Source organism: Mauremys mutica, unplaced genomic scaffold (assembly GCF_020497125.1).
Source record: "Mauremys mutica isolate MM-2020 ecotype Southern unplaced genomic scaffold, ASM2049712v1 Super-Scaffold_100093, whole genome shotgun sequence".
Taxonomy (NCBI): domain Eukaryota; kingdom Metazoa; phylum Chordata; order Testudines; family Geoemydidae; genus Mauremys; species Mauremys mutica.
Window position 1 is genome coordinate 439998 of NW_025423263.1, and position 21470 is coordinate 461467.

The window sequence follows — 21470 nt, forward strand, 5'->3', positions numbered from 1 at the left end:
TGTTTTGTAAATGGCCGCTGTAAGCTGCTGATTGGTTAATTGACTCAGCGCCTTGTTAACTCATTGCGCGAGCTGTCAATTGACTCTGTAAGCTGCTAATTGGCCAATTGACTTTGTTAACTCAGCGCGCAAGCCGTCAATTAACCCTATGCCTCAGGCAAAACTATGTAACATACAAATAGAAACCCCCGCCTCTGTTAAATTCATTTTTACCTCACTTTATGTTTTTTAATTGTTAAAAGACAAGGAGTCTCACACCCCAAAAGGATAAAGAAACAGTAAAATGAATGTAGTTAAGATAAAAAGTATATGTGAATGAGTGTCTAGTTTAAATGCTGAATGAATGGTTAGGGAGTTACCAGCTTGGAAAATTCAGTGTCGGCCGAAGAAGGTGTCAAGTGGAATCAACCAGATGATCCCCGGAGGGCGAACTGGAATCCACCCCAGCACCTCAAAGGAAACAAAGGACAGAATGGAACCAGCTATCTGCTGATTGATCCAGCAACAGCAGAATGAAGAACTAACATAGGGGAAAATCCCTATAAAACTGGACTCTGGAGAACAAGAACTTTGAGTCAGTGGTTCTGCTGCCAGCCTCCAGGAGCATCAGGCGCACCTGACCTGGACTCGGCTCCACTCTTGTGTACAGGATACCTGGCCAGTATTCTGTCACAAGCAACTTCAGGCTGGTAACTATAATATCTACACAGAACTTGTCTGAATGATTGTGTGCATGGATATGCATATACATATATAAGTAATCATAAGAATAAGTAGCCAAACAAAGTTGTTTGCTGTTATCTTTGATTTTATTATGGTATTTACAATAAATGTGACAAATGTCTTTTCCCCTTTAATAAGATCCTGCTAGTTTTTATTGGTACAACAGTTTTCCAACACCGGCTTTGACTCCTAACGTCACATTAGGATCCCTGCCCTGTGCTGTTCCTGTTTCCAGCCAAAGGGAGCTGTAGGGGTGGTGCTTCAGGCAAGGCGGTGGTGGTGTGCAAAGACCTCCCGCCACTCCCTTCCCCCCCAGGGGCCGCACTCCGTAGGGAAGGCCCATGTCTGCGCTCCTTCCAGCCAGGGCAGCAAAGGGCCAGCAGGACAGGCTGGGAACCCCACCGGGAGTCATCAGGAGCCCAGCTGGAAACACATGCCTCCACTTTCAACAACCCCAGCTGGTCTCTTTCTTACCGGTATGGCATATCATGGCACACCAGCCTACTTTCACCTCTGGATTTTTCACACTGTTGCTCCAAGAGACTTTCTCTGAGATACTGTCCTGTCTGCCAACCCTGGCCAGTGCCAGGTGCCCCAGAGGGAATGAACAGAACAAGGAATCAGCAAGCATTTCTTCTTAGGATTTTCCCATTTGTTGGTTGGTGCTGTTTGCCTCCATTTACACATGGCTGTTAAAAGCGTATGTTTTTGTTAATAAATAGAATCTCCACAAAAGCATAATTAAAATCAATAATAATTTTTAAAAGTGTACATTCAATTCTGATATTATACACAATTACTGTAGTCTTGACTTTACCAATATTGTTTGTTTATACGTTTGATGTGAGAGAAGCAACTCAGAACTTTAATCGTTAAATTGAGCCACACCATCATTACATTGAACCAAAAACCCTATAAGGTTATTGCATATATGTACTTTTATCAGCAAAATACATATTGTGACGAAGTGGGACTGGTTTTAATGTTCCCTCTGAATACTGTGGGGGGGGGGGTCAGCTCTGGCTGACCCTCTGTTGCCTGGCAACTAATGGCCAGGCCCTTCCCCCTGCAAGGGGATGCTAAAGGTGTGGGAGAACAAAGAAATCAGGTGACCTCCTGGCCCGGGAAAGAGACAAAGGCCAGAGAGGAGGGGCTGGAGGGGGTTTTGGTATTCTTTTGGAAGCTGGCTGGAAGATGGAGGGGAGCCCCGAAGAGACTCGGGCCTCCCAGCGGGGGCGGTGGCCTCCCTGGGGCCCCAGATGGACCTAACTAAGGGGGGTCTTGCTGTCTGTACTGGCAAGACCTGTTTTGGACTGTGTTCCTGTCATCTAAATAAACCTCTGTTTTACTGGCTGGCTGAGAGTCACGTCTGACTGCGAGGTGGGGGTGCGGGACCCTCTGGCTTCCCCAGGACCCCGCCTGGGTGGATTCGCTGTGGGAAGCACACAGAGGGGCACATGCTGAATGCTACATATGAGCTTCCTGCCCTAAAGATAGTCTGCTCCAAGGGAGAGAAGGCTCCCCAAAGTCCTGACTGGCTTTGAGGGGAGCAGTTCCAGAGCAGCGCCTGGGGACTCCGTGACACACATATATTACAAGTATAAATTTTATCAATCTTACTGAAAATTGGGTGAAAATCAAGAGCTTATCAGCCGCACGCCACTTCGCAACTGCCCCACGGCCACATGTGCTTCTCTGTTCCCAGCATGAAGTTAGATGTCAGCATCAGTCCAGTGACTACAGAGTGAAATTCAAATGATTAATTTTTTTATTCCTGTTACAAACACAATGAAGCCCTGACATTCTGACAAAAGTTTCTTTGACAAGTCACCATGGCTGAGGATGTGCGCGGCTGTAATAATTATGTGTGTGGCACTTGATGGACTGTTGTGCAGGTGGCCTGGAAATGTTGCTACTGTCTGCTTTGGCTTCAAATTTTCGGAGGCTTTTTGTATCAAGTTGAGCAGTGTCAATATGGGAATCTGTGCAGCCCAAAATTTCTGGTGCGGGGATTGTCTGGGCCATTTCAAATCCCAGAACGGTGGGCAAAGCCCTCTGGGTGCTAATGGCCTGGGATTGGGAATCTACTATTTGGGGCAAAACAGGGAAAATGGGAACAGGAGTGTGAGTGAGAGATTTAAACTCAGGAGCAAGATGGGGCCGTTCCTGGATCGTGCCAGCTGCACCAGAAACGGAGTCCAGGGACTCAGTGAGGCTGCCCAGAGGAACGCTGCCCAGGCGTGTAAGTCAGCTAAGGAACAGAAATAGACCCCCTATAGTTGCAGGGAATCTCCTTGTGCAGTATCATCCTTCTACATCGATTGATGGCTCTTTTGGCCAGTGCCAGGGAGAGTCTGAAGTCTCGTGACTTCATGGTGTTACCTTGTTGGTAAGGGTGGGGTTCTGCCCTCAGGGGCTTTACTGAGTAATACTGTAGCATATATATACAACAGTAAAAACCTGCTCTATATGGTTTACCTTAATCCTAGCTCTGTTCTTGCTACCGGGGGCCCTCCAGATCACAAGGCTGGGGTCCATTGCTTGCTGTCCTTCCGTAGCTGAGGGTCAAACCAACTCTTCTCTCTGTCCTGCCCTCTACGCTCTGAGGCAAACAACCCCCTGCGCACGTACAAACTTCAAACTAAACCTGTCTCTAGGCAAACTTTTATCATTTTCCCACCGATAAACAAGGGGGGGGGCACCTACTAATCATAAACATTGTCTGAACGGTGTGGTTGGGTCTTTGGCCAGGAAGGGGTGCACTGCAGCCAGGCCTGCCCTTGGCCCCTCCCTCTGGAATTTCTCTGGGCTGGATCCCACACACTTGTGCAATAGGGCAAAGTTTTTCTTCCTCATGCCTTGAAGAGGCAGTTTTATCTCTTACAAGCGTTGCAGGAACATCTTTCAGTGGGATGCTCTGGACCCCTTTGGACACCACACTTTCTGTTCCCAAAAGGTCAGCCAGATGGACCCCACCCCCAGGAGACCTGACCCCCAGGTTTCCCTTAAAACCTGATCCACAGGAGGGGGTTCTGGCATTTTAAATGCAGACTTTTCACCCTCCTCCTGGGAAAGTCCCATAAAAGGTGGGCAGACTCTCTGCCCTGCCCCCTCACCTTCCATCTGGGCTTCCCTCTCTGGGCTCCCCTCTGGGTCAGACACTCCTGTGTCCCCTGAAAGGGAAGGTGACCCTGGTCCATCTGTGCATTCACAGCTACCAGATATGGCAGACCCTTCACTGGCCAGCAAAATCCCCCCCACCTTTTCACTCAGGTTGGGTTTGCTTCCAGGCTACAGAGATCCTGGGGTCTGTTTCCACCACAGGGGTCACCAGGACCCCAACATCCACCTTTGGGATACATGCCTCTCTGCACCCCAGGACAAGCCCTGCCCCCTGCTGATCTGCGACTTCCTGGCAGTCAGCAGCCCGGGTGGCCTCCTTGCTACAAGGTGGATCATTCCCCTCCCTGGGGGAGATGACAGGACAGGAACTGGCTTCATCCAGCCCCTCCCTCTGGAACTTGCCTTGAGCCCTGGGGCCACAGGAACTGGCTACAACCATCCCTGCCTCCAAAGCTGCATTTTTTACTGCTACAGAGGAATCTAAGAGACACCTTCCTATTCCCCCAGCAGCCCCTGTGACCTCACACATGCCCCAGGGCTTTTAGCATAAGATTCCTTCTCATTGCTAAGCAACCCTGAGACAGATTCTGCCACATTAAAGAAATCATTTCCAGTAGAAAATATGCAAAATTGTGTGCCACTGTGGCAACAGTCAGTTCAGCCCACAAATCCTTAGTTTGCATGTGCACTTTAGCTAAAGGTGCAAGGACTTTGTAACCCCCTACCAGCTCCAGTTCAGCTAGTTTCCAAGGCAATAAATCCTTCTCCTGGATCAGGTCCCTCCTGACCACAGAAATCTCAACACCTGTATCTCTTAGGCCATGAAGCTCTTTTCCATTCCATTTAACAGCATGTATATGCTCACTGCTTGGTTGTGTGGAAGCAAGTTTTACAAATCCTGTGTGGAAAGAGGCCAGGGCCTGGTGCCAAGAAGCCGCAGCTTCATATGTTACTTGTTGCCTGTTTCCACTCAGCTTATTCCTCAGGTGCTCAGTGGACTTACATAGCGCCTCCTGGGCTCCTCTGCTTGCACAGGAAATTTGGGACGAGTAACAGGGGAATGAAGAGGTGACCACTCTCTCTCCTTTTTCCCAGGGGTAAAACAGCGATTCTGTTTTTCCCCAACCCTGTACCCATCTGCCAGTGGTTTATGTTTGATGGCAGCTTGTGCTTGTTCATAAGAGTCAGCATAACCAGCTAATTCAGCCACTGCATTCACCTTTTTGTCCTACAAATACTGTTTTACATCATCGCTGCACATATTTAGGAAGGGTTCCTGAGTAACCAGATCACACATCCCTTCAAAGCTTGTAATGCCTTTCCCCCTCACCCCTTATCTACCAAATCTCTCATTTAATTGGCATAAGCCACATTACTCAATCCAGATCCCCTCTTAAGATTCCTGAATTTAACTCTGCAGGTTTCATGTGTAACCTTAAACTGTTTCAAAACCAGATCCTTAAATTTACCATAATTTGAAGCATTATCAATAGGCATCTTATTGAATATGCCAAGAGCTCTTCCAGTCAATTTTGCTATCAGTGTGGTCATCTTCTGATCTTCCGGGATGGCATGGAAGGTGCACAGTTTCTCGAAGGTGATGAAATATTCGACGATATCACTGGATTCCTCATGCTGTGGACACGGTTGCTCCCATTTATGTATTTTTCGGGAAGTGGAGCCAGCAGATGGAAGGTTTTGTCTCTTTGAATCCATTACAGCAGTTCATGCTTCTGGGCCTCCATAGCCCTCTTATTGGCAGTTTCCTCTGCCTCCATAGCTCTCTTGTGGGCAGCCTCCTTCCTCTCCATCAGTCTTTTATGTTCATTTTTCTTTGTCTGTTGCTTCCAGTCTAGCCAGCTCTAGTTTAGTTGCTGCTTCACTGATGGTCATTTTCCTGCTTTATTGTGCTGAAGTTCACTGACACTGGGATGCACTCAGCTCCTACTTCCTTGCCTGAAATAGGCAAGCAGAAAATATCAAACCAGTAACTACTTTGTCTGTTCTCCAGCCACCACACTTAAAACTCACTTAAAATCACTACCGGTATCTCAAAGCAATCAGCTGTGCACAGACCCTGCTCACTGCGCCACTGTGATGGGTTCAATCACAGAACCCTCCTTGGGAGCTGCCACCCAATGTGCCAAGACTACTTCTGCCCCTGTCTTCCCTACCAGCTCGGGGCCCCAGCACCCTGTCCTGCTGAGCCAGACACTCCCGTCTGTTCCAACAAAGACCCAGGGGCTGAATTACTTGCTCCAAAGCTGCAGGTTTACCTGAAAGCAGCTCACAGACGTGTTCCTGTCTTTAACACTCAGATGCCCAACTCTCAGTGGGGTCTAAACCCAAATAAATCCATTTTACCCTGTATAAAGCTTAAGCAGGGTAAACTCATAGATTGTTCACCTTCTATAACATTGATAGAGAGAGATGCACAGCTGTTTGCTCCCCCAGGTATTAATACAGACTCTGGGTTAATTAATAAGTAAAAAGTGATTTTATTAAATACAGAAAGTCGGATTTAAATGGTTCCAAGTAGTAACAGACAGAACAAGGTAAGTCACCAAGCAAAATAAAATAAAACGCGCAAATCTATGTCTAATCAAACTGAATCCAGATAAGATCCTGACCAGTTCCTGAATGCTCCCTTTTACAGACTAATCTCCTTCCAGTCTGGGTCCAGCAATTACTCACACCCCTTGCAGTCACTGTCCTTTGTTCCAGTTTCTTCCAATTATCCTGGGGGGTGGAGAGGCTCCCTCTTTAGCCAGCTGAAGACAAAATGGAGGGGTCTCACACAGGCTTAAATAGACTTTCTTTTTGTGGGTGGAGATCCCCCTCTCCTCTCCTATGCAAAGTCCAGCTCCAAGATGGAGTTTTGGAGTCACCTGGGCGAGTCACATATCCATGCATGACTGAGTTCCTTACCAGCCAAACCACGTTCCTGGGAAAGCCCAGATGTGGATTGGTGTCTCCAAGTTCATTGTTGGCTTCAGTGTTTATTGATTGGGCACTTACTGAGAATAGTCTTTTCTCAGGAACCCGATCAACTGCTTCACTACAGCCTACTTAGAATCAAACAAATATGCAGTCAATATTCATAACTTTGAATACAAAAATGATACATGCATACAAATAGAATTAATGGATTCAATAGATCATGACCTTTACAGAGATACGTTGCATGGCATATGTAGTATAAAACACATTCTAGTTATGTTATTTTAGAGAGAGAGAGAGAGAGAGATTTTCATATGCATATTTCCATAAAGCCTTATGGGAGGTACCGTCACAATGGATACCTCTATTTTTCCACAAACTAGACAGGGAACTGTTTTTTGGAACATAGGATTCCCTCCGTATGTTCAAGCTGTATAAGATTGGGTGTGGCACCATCTAGTGGCCTCACTCCCCACACAAGAGAACTCCTGGAAACACCAGAGAAAAACAAGGAGGAGTCTGTGGCACCTTAAAGACTAACAGATTGATTTGGGCATAAGCTTTTGTGAGGAAAAAGCTCCCTTCTTCAGATGCAAGTTGCATAGGTTTTTTTACTCACGAAAGCTTATGCCCAAATCAATCTGTTAGTCTGTATCCACAAAAACAATGAGGAGTCCAGTGGCACCTTAAGACTAATATGGCAATGCCTCTGATACTTGTCACCCGAGAAAAAAAGACTGAACTGGGGGAAGTGCTGGTTCCAGGCTAAAAGCATTTCTATCCTGTGTATGGAAACTCGGTAGACTGCTTGTAACACCATCCCTGATGAAAAACTGCTACTTCATATCCAATCTATCTAGTATTTTAGGCTTAGTTTACTCTCATCTCCAATGTAACCTCCCTGCAACATTCCCAGGTCAAATCTGCCCTGCTTCCTGCTCCATCACACAAGGGCCAGCCCACTTGGGTGGTTAGAGGGGCACAGCTATTAGCAAAGCTCCCAGATTGCTCCCCAGAGGTCACATCCCCTAACACTCATACTCTCTGGAGTGCAAATTATCCCCACGGGCGTCTGTGATGCAAGGATGGGGGAGGGACTGTAGTCCAAAGAAAAGATCCAGAATAGCAGTTGTTTCATTCCTTTACCACTGTGTTCTCACCCCAGCAGGGCACACCTACCTAAAATAAAATAAAAATGGCCCCTGGGCAACAGATTTGGGAATCTCAGTGAATTCCAGGTGATTCTGGACTTTGGAGTGGTGAAGGAATCAGAGTGAGCAGAGAAGTCCCATTGTATTAGTTCTGACAGAGGTTAGCACAACTCATTTCTTCATGGATTTCAGAAAGATCAACACAGTAGCAAAGAGTAGATGAACACGGGGAGCTGACAGATGTATATTCAATTTTAGATCTCACAAAGGGACACTAGCAAATACCTTTTGATGCTAGAATCCTGGGAGAAGAAAGCCTTTTCCAGGCCCTTGGCTTGCATCAATTCAAGAACATATGTCACAGTATGGCAGTGACTTTTCAGAGGCTACACACAGAAAACAAAGCCATCGTCAATTGCTAGGCTGAACAGTGTGTGAGATTCAGTTTGCCTTGAAAATCTGAGCTCCTGTTATCTGAAAATCATTTCCTCACTCCCTGGGGAGGCTCTTGGGATGAATTTTTCAAGGGTCTATTTTCTGCTCTTCACAGAGCTCAGGGAATTCTCTGGGAGCCCTGGCCAACCGGAGAGTCCTCAGGGACTGACAGGTGAGTCATAAAGGTCGTTGGCCGGGATGCTGAGTCTCAGACATTCGAGATTCATATGTTGATTCTCAGGGCTCTGCCTTCCTGTCGCTGTAAGGAGATTTCCACCCTCTGCTGAGCAGGATTTTGGTGAGTTGCTTTTTTCTGCGTTAAAGTTAGTGCTCAGGGCTCAGTCAGAGACAAGGAACTGATCTTAAAAACAAGAATTTGTCTAAATGATTTCTAGTACGTACATAGTTCCAATTTACCAGGTAAACCCCTTGGTCTTTCTGACAATACTAAACAGTTCAAGTCGCCGTGCTGGTGAATTTTTGTCCCAAAGGTTCTTGACTTGAGACAGTTAGAAGGAAACAGGAAGGGTTCCAAGGTTCACTAGCTACCTTTTTGGGGGTGTCTGTTTTTTCCTCTGGTTCACACAAGTTTTCCAATTCAGCGACTCCACTGCCCTGTTCGGAAGTGCAGCCAAAGCCTCTGCAGTGGGTATCTGTGTTACCAGAGGGTTCACAACAAGAATGGGTCACACACTGACCAGATTCTGCTCTCACATTCTGCCTTCAGTGGGTCACTCCTGTTTGACGCTGGGCTTCCTGAGAGCAAAATCAGGGCTCACGTGTTTGAAATCCCCATCTCTCATACCTGAGCTAAGAGCGCCACATACACTGGGGGTTTCCTTCAGACTCTTTGAGCACCCTGACCCTAACCCTAATGCTAAGAGAATAACACTCTCTGGAGCAGGACCTGAAGCCATGATTTTCACTTCTCAGAGCTGAAAGTTAAGCAGTAAGGGTGAATCTGGTCCCACTGATTTCAATGGCAAAACTCCAAACAGGGGCAGGAATTCACTCCAAATCCACATGTAGGGACTTATAGAAATGGCCTGATTTACACCATTCATGAGCCTCCAGTGACTTCAGCTGGAGTCGTCCTGTGGCCTCTAAGAATGAATGAGCTTGTTTGTGCTAAAGAAGATCTGAGAGGAGAATTGCTGAAATCTCAAACTCACAGGCTTAAAGGTTCAGAACAAGGAGGATAGTACATTTTTCAGGAAAGGGTCTACTTTCATTGTGCCCCGAAATCTCTGGTTCTGGAGAGGATGAGAAGCACCAAAAAGCAGTAAAAAGAAAAGTGTTTCTGGCATGGAGGAAACCAGGCAGGGTTGTAAATCTCAGCAGAGGAGGTCCAGGAATGCACAGTGTGTGTGTTGGGGGGGGGGGTAAGATCCATAGCAAGTCTGATGCAATAAGCCATGATAATAGAGTGAATGCTCCTGCCTCCAGAGTCACTTCTTCCCACTTTCTACCCAAACACCCTGCACAGGCTGAGCAGCTCCAGGGGTTCCCTTTGCCCCCAGAGAGGCTGTTCAGGCTGATCTCCACTGTTTCACGGGTGCAGGCAGGCACTGAGTTTAACCTTGTCTGAGGAGGTTTTTCTGTGCCTGTCACTGTGGGGTCTGGCACCTGGTTTTGGTCCTGGGTGAAGGGTGTCACTTTGCGGCAGGGCTGGAAGTTGCGGGTGTGAAGGACCCATGTGGATAGGTGGACAATGCTCAGGGCAGATACACAGAGAATAGGGCAGCACTCAGGGTTGTTGGGGCATGCAGGGGATACATGGAAAAGCCGCAGTGCTGGGGCTTGTGGGGAGGCAGGAGGGTGCATGGTCAGGCAGGCAGCGGTGTTGGTTGTGGGGGCAAATCGCGCAGTGTACACAGAGAAGCAGCAGCTCTGGGGGTTGTGGAGCAGTCAGGGGGTATATGCAGACAGACTGTGCAGGGGGTTGCGGGGGTAAGCAGGGGGTGTACATGGACAGGTGGGCAGTTCTGGAGGCATGGGGTGTATATGGACAGGCAGGCAGAGATGGGTGTTGTTGGGGCAAGCAGGGAGTACATGGACAGGCAGGCACATGCTGGAGCATGTGGGGAGGCAGGGGTATGTAGACGAATAGGTGGGTTGTGGGGCAGGCAGAGGGTGTACACAGACAGGTGGGCGGCACTGCTGAAATTCGTATTTTCATTTTGATTGTTGATCCAAGTCCAGTGATGGGACCTTTCCTGGTCCCAAGGACGTGTGGGTGCATCTCAGGACCTCTTTGCCTGTGCAAGCCACAGAACTTCAGCCTGGGTGTCATAACCTTGACTCAGTTTGGATCCCAATTGTTGTTGTTTAATGTTATTTATGTAACTTCAGCATTTCAGCAGAGGAAAGAATCATTGATCTTTGCTCCTCATTTGGTTCAACCTCCCCTCATATCTGACCCTCTGTCTAACCTCTCCTTCCCCATCCTAGGCTGGCGCGATTCAAGCAGCACCCTGGTAACTGTGGTTAGATGTTGGTAACTGTGGTTAGGTGTGTGTGTGTTCTCCCTGTGTGCTGGCCCAGCTCTGCACACACAATTGACACAGTAGACCTTGAGTGAATTTCCCCAATGACCAAGACAGGTTTGTTGTCAATGAAGCTCGGTACAAGTATCCTGCAGACTCTACCAGACGACTAACACATGTATGTCCATAACAGTGGACCAGCTCAATGAACAGCGGGACTTTTCATTTTTCCCTAGGCTAGACAAAGACACTCCCTCTGAGATACGTCTTTATATTCTGACACAAACAGGTTACGTACTGCCCCTCTGACATAATTAGTTACTGTCCCCTGGTAGGGCTAGTTATCACCCATCTCCTTCTACGTTTTGGCTCGATCAAAACATCTGTATTACGTATTGTCATTCTGACCATATCTTTTCAGAGGTGTCAATGTGTTCCTGTTATCCTTGGGGAATATTTTTGTACCATCCTTGATATTCGGATGTTCTGGTACCACTTGATATTGGGATGTGTTTGCGTGAACGCTCTGTGACTAGCACTCCTTAGGAATGTGTATTTCTGCAATATCAGCCCTGTTCTTGTCAGATTCTCTGAGCAGGTCCTACCTCTTCCTCACAGTTTGTCTTTGCTTTATGTAAGTAAAGCTTTGTCTACTTTAGCTCAGGCCTCAAGCTTCATACCAGGCCTCTGATACAAGGTCTTATGTCATTCCCCCACTTTTTGTCTTTTTATGGGGAGGATGTTTACCCATCGTCCCGGAAAAGCATAATGTCTGGACTGAAGATGGCCCACTGGACTAAACAGTGTTATGTGGCCACCTTACTTTCCCATCTGCACATATATGCCCCATCTGTCCCATAGACTGCACATTCCCGCATACCACCGATGGACAGATTTTATTTTCCAATTACTTTTTAGACCCTTATAGTAAATGTGGGAATGTTAGGCCCAGGACCATGACTGAAAAATGTAGGTTTATAATTGAGCTTTGGGGGCAATTTTAGATCATGAATATGTATGGATAATATAGATATGATGTATATATTGGTATGTTACATATGGGTATGTGTTCATAGAAAGTATGTGCATGTATGACAGCACTTTATATCCAGTCTGAGTGGTGCGATTTGGCCCTTGTGGCAAATTCTTATTAGGGCAATTACATTTACCACCTGTGTTGTTACTGGCAGTAGATTGAGTGTTTTGAAATACTGGGATTGGCGTTATTACCATGTGTCCCACAGTGCTGTGTGTGTATGAGAAGTAAAACAGAAATTTGGAGTAATAACATTACAAATGAGGCCTTTATATATAAATGTCTTTATTTCTAAACGTAATGAGTTACTGCACAGGGCTGTTCATTCAGGTAGAGGTTACCCATACTGCTGGTTGTCACTCTTTGGTAAATTTTACTGGGCAGGAAACAGGAATGACTAGCTCCTCTGTTCCACTTGTTGTATTGCTCTGTGATGCACCCGTAGCTTTGTTGTGTCAGGATTTAATATTGATCGCCAGACACTGAACAGGATTGTTTTGAATAACATGTGCGTTACTTAGGATGTAGTGTTACTGGCCCCAAAGTGTGACTGATACTATAAGGGAATTTAGTCATCCAATTAATAGTTACCTTGTAACTAATTTTTTTTAAACAATTTGGTTTTTTTTCCAAACCTTTATATTCTTTGTTGCCATTCATTTTTCTTATTGTTACCTGGGTGCTAGACAGGTGAGGCAAGCAGGGGTAAGGAGGGAGAGAGGGTTCAGAGGTGCACAGCGGCCCACCACAGTCGCACACTGCATGCTGGGGGTCTAGTCAGAGTGTTGTGGTCCTTTTAGGGACTGGCTTCTTCTGGACTTGTTTTGAAATGGGATTAGCTTTGATTTTTGGCTTATTGTGAAAGTTGGGGCACTTATATACAACGTGCTAGTTGGCAATGCTTAACACATATTGTTTCCTTTGGCTCAGGTTACCAACCAATCCAGAGTGACCAACCAATCAGTGATATGTCTTCTTCATTATTTATGATCACCCAGTTTTTGTGTCATCTGCAAATTTGACCAATAGTCAGGCATGAGATGAGTAAGCAGCTGAGTTGCTGACATGTGTCGCTGCTTACACTTGTCAGTTAACAACTAACTTATTGTGATGGGATCTCTTGGGTGCAGCCTGGGACTCTGGGACCGCTGTGTCCCCTTAAGTCTCCAGCCTGGGCCGTCTCTCACAATGCTTTGCTAGTGAAGAGCAGGAAGCCCCTCCAGGTGCTGTTATCACACAGCACAACCAAATGTGGAGCTCCACATCTAGCTAGATTGCCTGAATGCTTCCAGAGCCACTTACGAATTACACAGGGAAAGGCCCCAGCCAAATTCCCTGTGACGTTACACCCCATAAGACTTTATGGAAATATGCTTATGAACGTATATATGACACAACTGGAATATGTTTATGCTACATATGCCATGTAACATATCTGTAAAGGTTAGGATCTACTGAAAATATTCATCCTATTTGTATGCATGTGTCATTGTTGTATTCGAAGTTATGAATATTGGCTGTGTGCTTGTTTGATTTTAAATGCCCTTAGTAAGGCATGTGGTCAGCTTCTTTAAAAAGGAATTTGCAAGTTAAGAAGCACTTAACAGACAGCGGATCTTCGAAAGCTCCGATCCATGTAAGAAGTCTAACTGAGGACGTTCAAGTTAGCAGGTGAACCACGGCTGCTACCTGTAAGTTCTGCGTCATGCATGGACAAGTGACTTGACTGTGTGACTCCAGAACTCCATCTTGTAGCTAGAATTATACACAGGGGGAAGGAGGGGTATCCATCCACAAGAGAAAGTCTATTTCAACCCCTCAGAGACCCCCTCCATTTTGTCTTCAGCTGGCTCAAGAGAGAGCCTCTCCACCCCAAAGGATACCTGAAAGAAACTGGAACAAAGGACAGGAACTACAGGGGGTGTGAGTGATTGCTGGACCCAGACTACAAGGAGACTAGTCTGTAAAAAGAAGTTTACTGGAACACTTCTGAGGGTGAGGTTTTATCTATATTCAGTTTTCTTACTGTATTAGACATAGACTTGCGTGTTCTATTTTATTTTGCTTGGCAATTCACTTTGTTCTGTCTGCTATTACTTGGAACCACTTAAATCTGACTTTCTGTATTTAATAAAATCACTTTGTACTTATTAATTAAACCAGAGTGTGTATTAATATCTGAGGGGGGGCAAACAGCCGTGCATCTCTCTCTGTCAGTGTTCTAGAGGGCGAACAATTGATGAGTTTACCCGGTATAAGCTTTATACAGGGTAAAACGGATTTATTTGGGGTTTGGACCCCATTGGAAGCTGGGTAACTGAGTGCTGGAGACAGGAACACTTCTTAAGCTGCTTTAAGCCTACAGCTGTTAGGGGACGTGGTTCAGACCTGGGTCTGGGTTTGCAGCAGGCTAGTGGGTCTGGCTCAAACCAGGCAGGGCACTAAAATCCCAAGCAGGAAGGGCAGGGAAAGCAGGGGCAGAAGTAGTCTTGGCGCATCAGTTGGCAGCCCCAAGGGGGGTTTCTGTGATCCAACCCGTCACATCCCCTCAGCACTGTACCTCAGGAATATACTGTCTTGCTCTGGTCAAGATGAGCAGTGCACATTTATTAATTGTTTCACCACATCAATGGAAAGTGGATATACACTAGCGTTTGCAAACTTGAACGGATTTACCAAACACTTCAGGAAAACTCACTGAGGCCTTGTCTACACTACAAGACTATTTCGAATCAACTTAGTTCGAATTTGTGGATTCGACCTTATGAAGTCGAATTTGTGTATCCATACTAAATACACTAATTCGAATTTCTGAGTCCACATTCATGGGGCCAGCGTCGACTTTGGAAGCGGTGCACTGTGGGAAGCTATCCCACAGTTCCCGCCGTCCCCGCTGCCCATTGGAATGCTGGGTAGAGCCCCCAATGCCTGCTGGGGGGAGAAATGTGTCAAGGGTGGTTTTGGGTAAGTGTCGTCATTGAACCGTCAATCACAACCTCCCTCCCTCCCTCTTTGAAAGCGCCTGCGGGCAATCTGTTCGTGCACTTTTCTGGTCAGTGACAGCGCGGACGCCACAGCACTGCAAGCATGGAGACCGCTGCGATCATCGCCGTTTTCTCCTCCTCGCACTTTATCATCCACCTCTTCCACAGTCAGCTGCTGAGAAATTGGGCTACTTTTCAATGGTGCTGCAAGCACTGGGGGACCATAGGGGACGTTTTACAAACATCAACGTCGGGTGGCGGGGCAAGGTTCATGATGCGTGTGTTTTCAGGAACTGTGGGCTGCTCAGACGCCTGCAGGAAGGTAGTTTCTTCCCGGACCACGAAATAACTGTTGTGGATGTGCAGATGCCTATAGTCATCCTCGGGGACCCAACCTGCCCGCTAATGCACTTGCTCATGAAGCCCTATACAGGCGCCTGGGACAGCGACAAGGAACTCTTCAAATACCAGTGAGCAGCGAGCAGCGTGACCTGTGACTGTTCAGTTTCTTTACAGAGAAGCTGAACCTGCCCCTGTTTCTTTAGCCAGTTACTGTTGACTCTCCTCTTCGGTTACATACCCCGTTCACCCCGTTACCCCCACTTCCAGCACACGTGTAAAAATAAAATACATGTCCCATTATTACTTAACAAAGGTTTCTTTATTCATGACTTTTCGTGAAAGGGTTGAAACTGGGACGCAGGCTGTGCTGGGTAGGGTGTGCGGTGATGTAAAGACCGCCTCTAAACTCAAGGAATGACAGGCTCCTGCTCCTAGAGCGGTCCGCAGTGCCGGACTGCTTCTTTCAACGGAGCCTGCCATCCCTCCTTTTTGGGATTCTGTGTGCGGGCGGATATGTGACCTTGTGGTGGAGGAGGACGGATACAGATTCCTCAGCTGCGTGACTCAGCGGTCCAGGACAAGGACCGCTGTATAAGATCTGTAACCGCCCTCCCCCGCTGCAAAGTCACATCTCCCCCGCCCACACAGATCCTGGAAACCACCTCCAAAAACTGACCAGGGTGCCTACTGACTGCACCGTGTGTGTGACCCGCTGCTGCTCCTGCCCCCGTGTCTGTACCCTGGGAAAGGTGACTGTCCTATGCAATTAACCACCCCCTTCCCCACGCCCCCCATTCAAACACAGTCTTCTTTGAAAAAACATAACGGAAACAGTAATTAACAGCAAAGCATTTTTATTAATTAAGTAGACATGTAGGGGATGGGACTGGGATTGGGACTACTGTGAGTCTGGAAGTGAAGGACTTCGGCAAATGTAGGGTATGAGAGCTTTTGGGTACTTGAGCACTGTGCTGTGGTGCAGTGACAGTATTCACGTCCCCGGCCGCCCCTCCTCCTGATTATTTTCGGTGAGGGGGGTATGGGACTTTGTGGCAGGGGAGTGTGGTTGCAGATACACTGCAGGGTGTCTCTGTCCTCCTGCGGTCCTGCAGAACAGCCACAAGGCGCCTGAGCGTGTCCGTTTGCTCCCTCACTAGTCCAAGCATTGTTTCAGTCGCCTGCTTGTCTTCCTCACGCCACCTCTCCTCCCGTTCGCTGTGTGAGCGCTGGCACAGAGAGACGGTCTCCCTCCACTGGCTCTGCTGGTCCGCCTCTGCTAGGTAGCAGCCCATACGTTCCTCGAACATCTTGTCCCTTGTCTTTTTCTTTCGCCGCCTAATCTTTGTCAGCCTCTGCGAGGGGGATGCTGTGGCAGGTCTGGAGACAGTGGAAGCTGTGAGATGGGAAACAGGGAGTGAATTCCTTGCAAAGATACATTTTTGCGAACAATTAACTGAGTCTAGGCTGTCTCTGTGAATTCTGGGTTGAGACCCCTGTGCCTGCTGGGGCACAAATCATTTTCGCGGTGGATTCTGGGTAAATGTCGCCAGTCATTCCTTCCTCCGGGAAAGCAACGGCAGACAATCATTTCAAGCCCGTTTTCCCAGAATTGCCCTGGCATACGCCATAGCGTGGCAACCATGGACACTGTTTTGCCTTTTGTGTATGTCACCGTATGTGTACTAGATGCCGCTGACAGAGGCGGGCCAGCAGCGCTACACAGCAGCATGCTTTTGCTTTTGCATGACAGCAGAGATGGTTACCAGCCATATTGTACCATCAACCATACCATAAATTGGTAATAAGATGGGCATGGTTACCTGTCCTTTTGCACTGCACCATTTGCTGCTGTCATAAGTGCCCCTGGCCGAGCAGCCAGGGGCGCAAAAGCAAAAACTGGGAATGACTCCCTGAGTCAATCCCTCCTTTTTGGTATCTAAAAATAGAATCAGTCCTGCCTAGATTATGGGCAAGTGTACTAGAGAACCACTGTATCATAGAACCAGAGAGCACAGCTGCTCTGTGTCCGATCCTGCATAAATTATGAGCTGTATGCTATTCACTGGGGGTGCTCCTGCAACAACAACACCTGTTCATTCCGTTCTTACCCCAGCCTTCCTGGGCTACCATACCATTGTCCCCCCACTTGTGTGATGAAGTAATAAAGAATGCAGGAATAAGACACAGTGACTTGTTTGTGAGAAATGACTGGAAGGAAGCCTCCAGCTGCAATGATAGTCCAGGCAGGACATTAAGGAGTGTGGATGAAGGAGCCCCTCATCCCTCTGCTAGTCCAGGGGCAATTGAATCTTTTATTTACAATGAAGGGTGGGGGCTGATGGAGCTCAGCCCCCTGTTGCAATGATGAGGACGGTTACCAGCCATATTGTACCATCAGCCATCAAAAATTAGGGACAGGCGCCCTTGATCGACCTTACTGATACTAGTCGGCATGGTTACCAGCCCTTTTGCACTGCCCCATGTGCCAATAGGCTGATGATGAGGATGGATTTCCATCTTATTGTACCATCAGCCACCCATGGCGGGGGGGCGGGGGAGCAAGGATGTTGGTGTTGAGTGCTGCACCATCGCGTCTATCTGCAGCATTCAGTAAAGATAGGGTGACATGTAAAAGAGTCAACAGAGGATTGTTTTCACTTCTGGTGGTGGGTGGGGTGTGTGCGCAAATTGCCGAACTATGCCCTGACCCACCGCAGACACTGTGTTTGACCCTAGAAGCATTTGGAGCTCATCCAAGAATGCAAATACTTTTCGGAGACAGCAGGAACTGTGGGATACCTTGCGTCCTCATTCCCCCCTCCCTCCATGAGCGTCCATTATATTCTTTGGCTTTCCGTTACGCTCGTCACGCAGCTGCGTGCTGAGTCTGTGCTATGCCGTCTGTCCGTAGATTTTTTAAAAATACTTTGGACCAGGCGTAAAATTACAGTAATTACCCTAATTAGATGCAGGAGTCTCCAAGCGAGATCACCCTGAGGAGGGTCACTGAAGGAGATAGAGAGCGCATGCTGCGTGAAAGCTAGCACGAAGCAGGGCCCGATGCAGCCGTGCTCGGGGAGGCAGTGCTCCCTGAGTTCCTCATGAAAGCCTTGCGCGGAAAACTGTGTTACCACGGAGCACCCAATAAGGCAGCTCTCCCCAGGAACCTCCTGCGGAGGCTTTTTGATTACCTCCAGGAGAGCTTCGTGGAGATCTCCAAGGATGATTTCTGTTCTATCCCCATATCTAGAGAGCCCTCCTTTTCACACAGTTAAGATTCCTGTTATATTAAGAATAAAAGTTAACATGGTTACAGCACTTACCGACTGCTCCTTCCCCTGATTCAGGGTCCGGGTTAATGGCCGGGGAGGGTTGTTGTGGGATCTCCGTGATGGTGATGAAGAGATCCTGGCTGTCGGGGAAACCAGCGTTGTAAGCGCTCTCGCCTGCCTCGTCCTCCACAAACCCTTCCTCATCTTCCCCGTCCGCAAACATCACCGAGGAACTGGCCGTCGACACTGTCCCATCGTCAGAGTCCACGGTCACTGGTGGGGCAGTGGTTGCAGGCTCCGTAGCGTCCGTTTGCCGCTTTGATTTTTCGGTAGCCTTGTCTGGGGTCCTTGATTTTCACGCGGCGCTGCGTTGCATCCCGCCTGTATCCTCTGTCTCTCATGGCTTTGGAGACCTTCTCGTAGGTCTTTGCATTCCGTGTTTTGGAGCGCAGCTCCGAAAGCACAGACTCCTCGCCCCACACACCGATCAGATCGAAGAGTTCCCAGTCAGTCTGCTGGGTCCTTCTTTCTATTCACAGATAACATGAACTCCTCTGCTGGAGAGCTCTGCAGCGTTGCAGGTGCTGCGGAGCTCGCCCCGATGTCCAGCCAGGACATCAGATTCAAAGTGCCCAGACAGGAAAATGAATTCAAATTTTCCCGGGTCATTTCCTGTGTGGCTGGTCAGAGAATCCAAGCTCGGACTGCTGTCCAGAGCGTCAACAGAGTGGTGCACTGTGGGATAGCTCCCAGAGCTACTAAGTTCGATTTGCATCCACACCTAGCCTAATTCGAGCTAGCCATGTCGAATTTAGCATTACTCCACCTGCCGGGGTGGAGTACCAAATTCGAACTAAAGAGCCCTCTAGTTCGAATTAAATGGCTTCCTAGTGTGGACGGTTGAGCGGTTAGTTCGAATTAACGCTGCTAAATTCGAATTAAAGTCCTAGTGTAGACCAGGCCTGAGAAAGATAAAGAGTAAAACAAGTTTATTAACTACAAAAGAGTGACTTTTTTCCTATTGCTTATAATCACTTAAAATCTGTTACCAAAAAAAGGTAAAATAAAATATAAGGATGCAGTCTAACCTCTCAACCCTATGAGACTGGACATCTAGATTAAGCAGTTTTTCTCACCTCACTAGATATTGCAATTCATATTAGAGTGTTTTCACCCTTGAAACATCGCCCAGACTCCTCTGTTGGAGTCTTTTCTCTTCTCCCCCACCTATGCTGCAAGCAACAAGGATGCTCAGAAGATTGAATGCCAAGCATGGGGCCCCTGTGTTCTGTTTTATACATGTGTTTGGAGGAAACAAGTCCAACATATCTGGTGAGCGTTGCATAAGCCAAGGTTGAGAACATTTCCTGGTATGGCCTTGTTCAGGTGAGTCATTGCATTGTAGGTCCCTTGCTGGACAATGGCTGTTGATGGTGGTTCAACATCTGTCCAAGCTTTGAAAATGTTTCCTTGCTGTTGTCTCTGGGGAGCTGCTGATTCCCGACTTTCAGCATGATTTAGATGACATGATCTCATAACGTCAGTTGCAGTAACGATATACATATTTAGCTAGAACAATGACTTTCAGCAGATCAGAACCTTTCCCCTGATATCTCTCATGGCATGCTTTATACGCAATATCACAATTATATATAAATGAGGAAAATAGGAGTTACAGAGTGCTCCCCTGAGGTATAGAGTGTCCCACTGATGTCTCAGAGAAAGATGGGTGCCTGCATGAAAGTGTCTCACCAAAAGAAAAAAAGGAAGTAACGGAGGTGCAGGCCTGTCAGGGTAGTTCCTAGGAGGGTTGTAGAGCCCAGGATAACCCCCCACTCCACCCCAGGTCCCGTATCCACTCCACCCGTTCCCCCAACCCCCCACCTCTTCTTCTCCTTGCTCCGCCCACGTTCCACCCGTGCCCCTAACCCCTGCCTGCTCTCCTTCCCCGAGTGATTCCAGGAGCCGGTGGGCCAGAGCAGGACTGGGCCAGTAGTGCTCCTGCCATCCCCTGGCCCTGCACTGCCTTGGCCTCTACCCATCCCTTTAAAGTGGGGGTGAGACGAAGAAGCCGGGGTTCGCTAGGCCAGGCCGGTAGCACTGCTGCCCAGCTCCATGCTGCCCAGACCCCGACGCATCCCCCTGAAGTGGGGGCAGGGTGGAGGAGCAGGGCCACAGCCCCCACCTCTCCCATGGACGGGACGGCTCTGAGCCCTGTAGCCTTAAATACCAAGACCTGTGTGGCCGTCATGCCCATTTTGTTGAGCACAAAGTCAAAGCCCAGCAGAATAATGTCTGTTTCCACAGGGGAAAGTTGGCACTTTTCCAACATAGGAATTGCATCATCGATCAGACTTATAGTCCATCTAATCCAGTGTCCTTCCTCTGACAGTGACAGCCCTAGATGCTGCAGAAGAAGGTGTAAGAAACCAAGCAGTAGGTGGATGTGGGAATAACCTGACCAGCCTGAGGGGGTGACCTAATTCCTAACAGCTAGAGATTGGCTTGTGCCCTGAAACATGTGATCATACAGGCTTTCCAGAACATTTATTTAGCTGAAATGATTGTAACTGGATAGTCTCATCATAAATGCAACCTTGTGTGGAAATGAGTTTCTCAGCCTAATATCACATTTTACGTGTTTTTAATTTGCCACATTTCAGTTTAATTGAATGTCCTCTTGATATTGCATAATGAGATGGCGGAGATACATTATCAATGTACTCTCTACCAGTCAGTAATTTATAGATTTTTCTCATGTCCCCTCTTATTTATCCCCTTTGTTAGGCAACAATCCCAGTCCTTTCAACCTCTCTCTGTATGAGAGTTTCCCCGGCAGTTGATCATTCTCGTTGCCCTTCCCTGAACCCCTCTAGTTCTGTGTGAGAAGAGTGCCCAGTACTACAGAGAGAAGTCCAGAGGAGGGTGAAACATTGACTGACCAATAACATGCCACTGTATTTTCTCTAGGATTCCCC

At 47.7% G+C, this 21470-nt stretch overlaps 1 protein-coding gene across 4 annotated transcripts in view; it reads right to left on the bottom strand.

Annotated features, from left to right (window-relative positions):
* Window positions 1-784: 784 nt before the first annotated feature.
* Window positions 785-21470, bottom strand: part of LOC123358667 (H-2 class I histocompatibility antigen, Q9 alpha chain-like) — a 47236-nt gene continuing 26550 nt past the window's right edge. Inside the window, exons 3-5 of one of the 4 annotated variants that reach the window (XR_006575756.1) lie at window positions 5316-5802; window positions 2344-2460; window positions 1397-1412 (exon numbers count right to left, since the gene is read on the bottom strand). Coding sequence is in view for 2 of the 4 variants with exons in the window: in XM_045000972.1 (XP_044856907.1) it covers window positions 2372-2460 (89 nt within the window). In the remaining 2 variants the exon portion in view is untranslated. Of the gene's footprint in view, window positions 1413-2343; window positions 2461-4317; window positions 5803-21470 lie in introns of those variants that run through there. The other 3 variants (XM_045000972.1, XR_006575757.1, XM_045000973.1) reach the window with 3 other exon arrangements.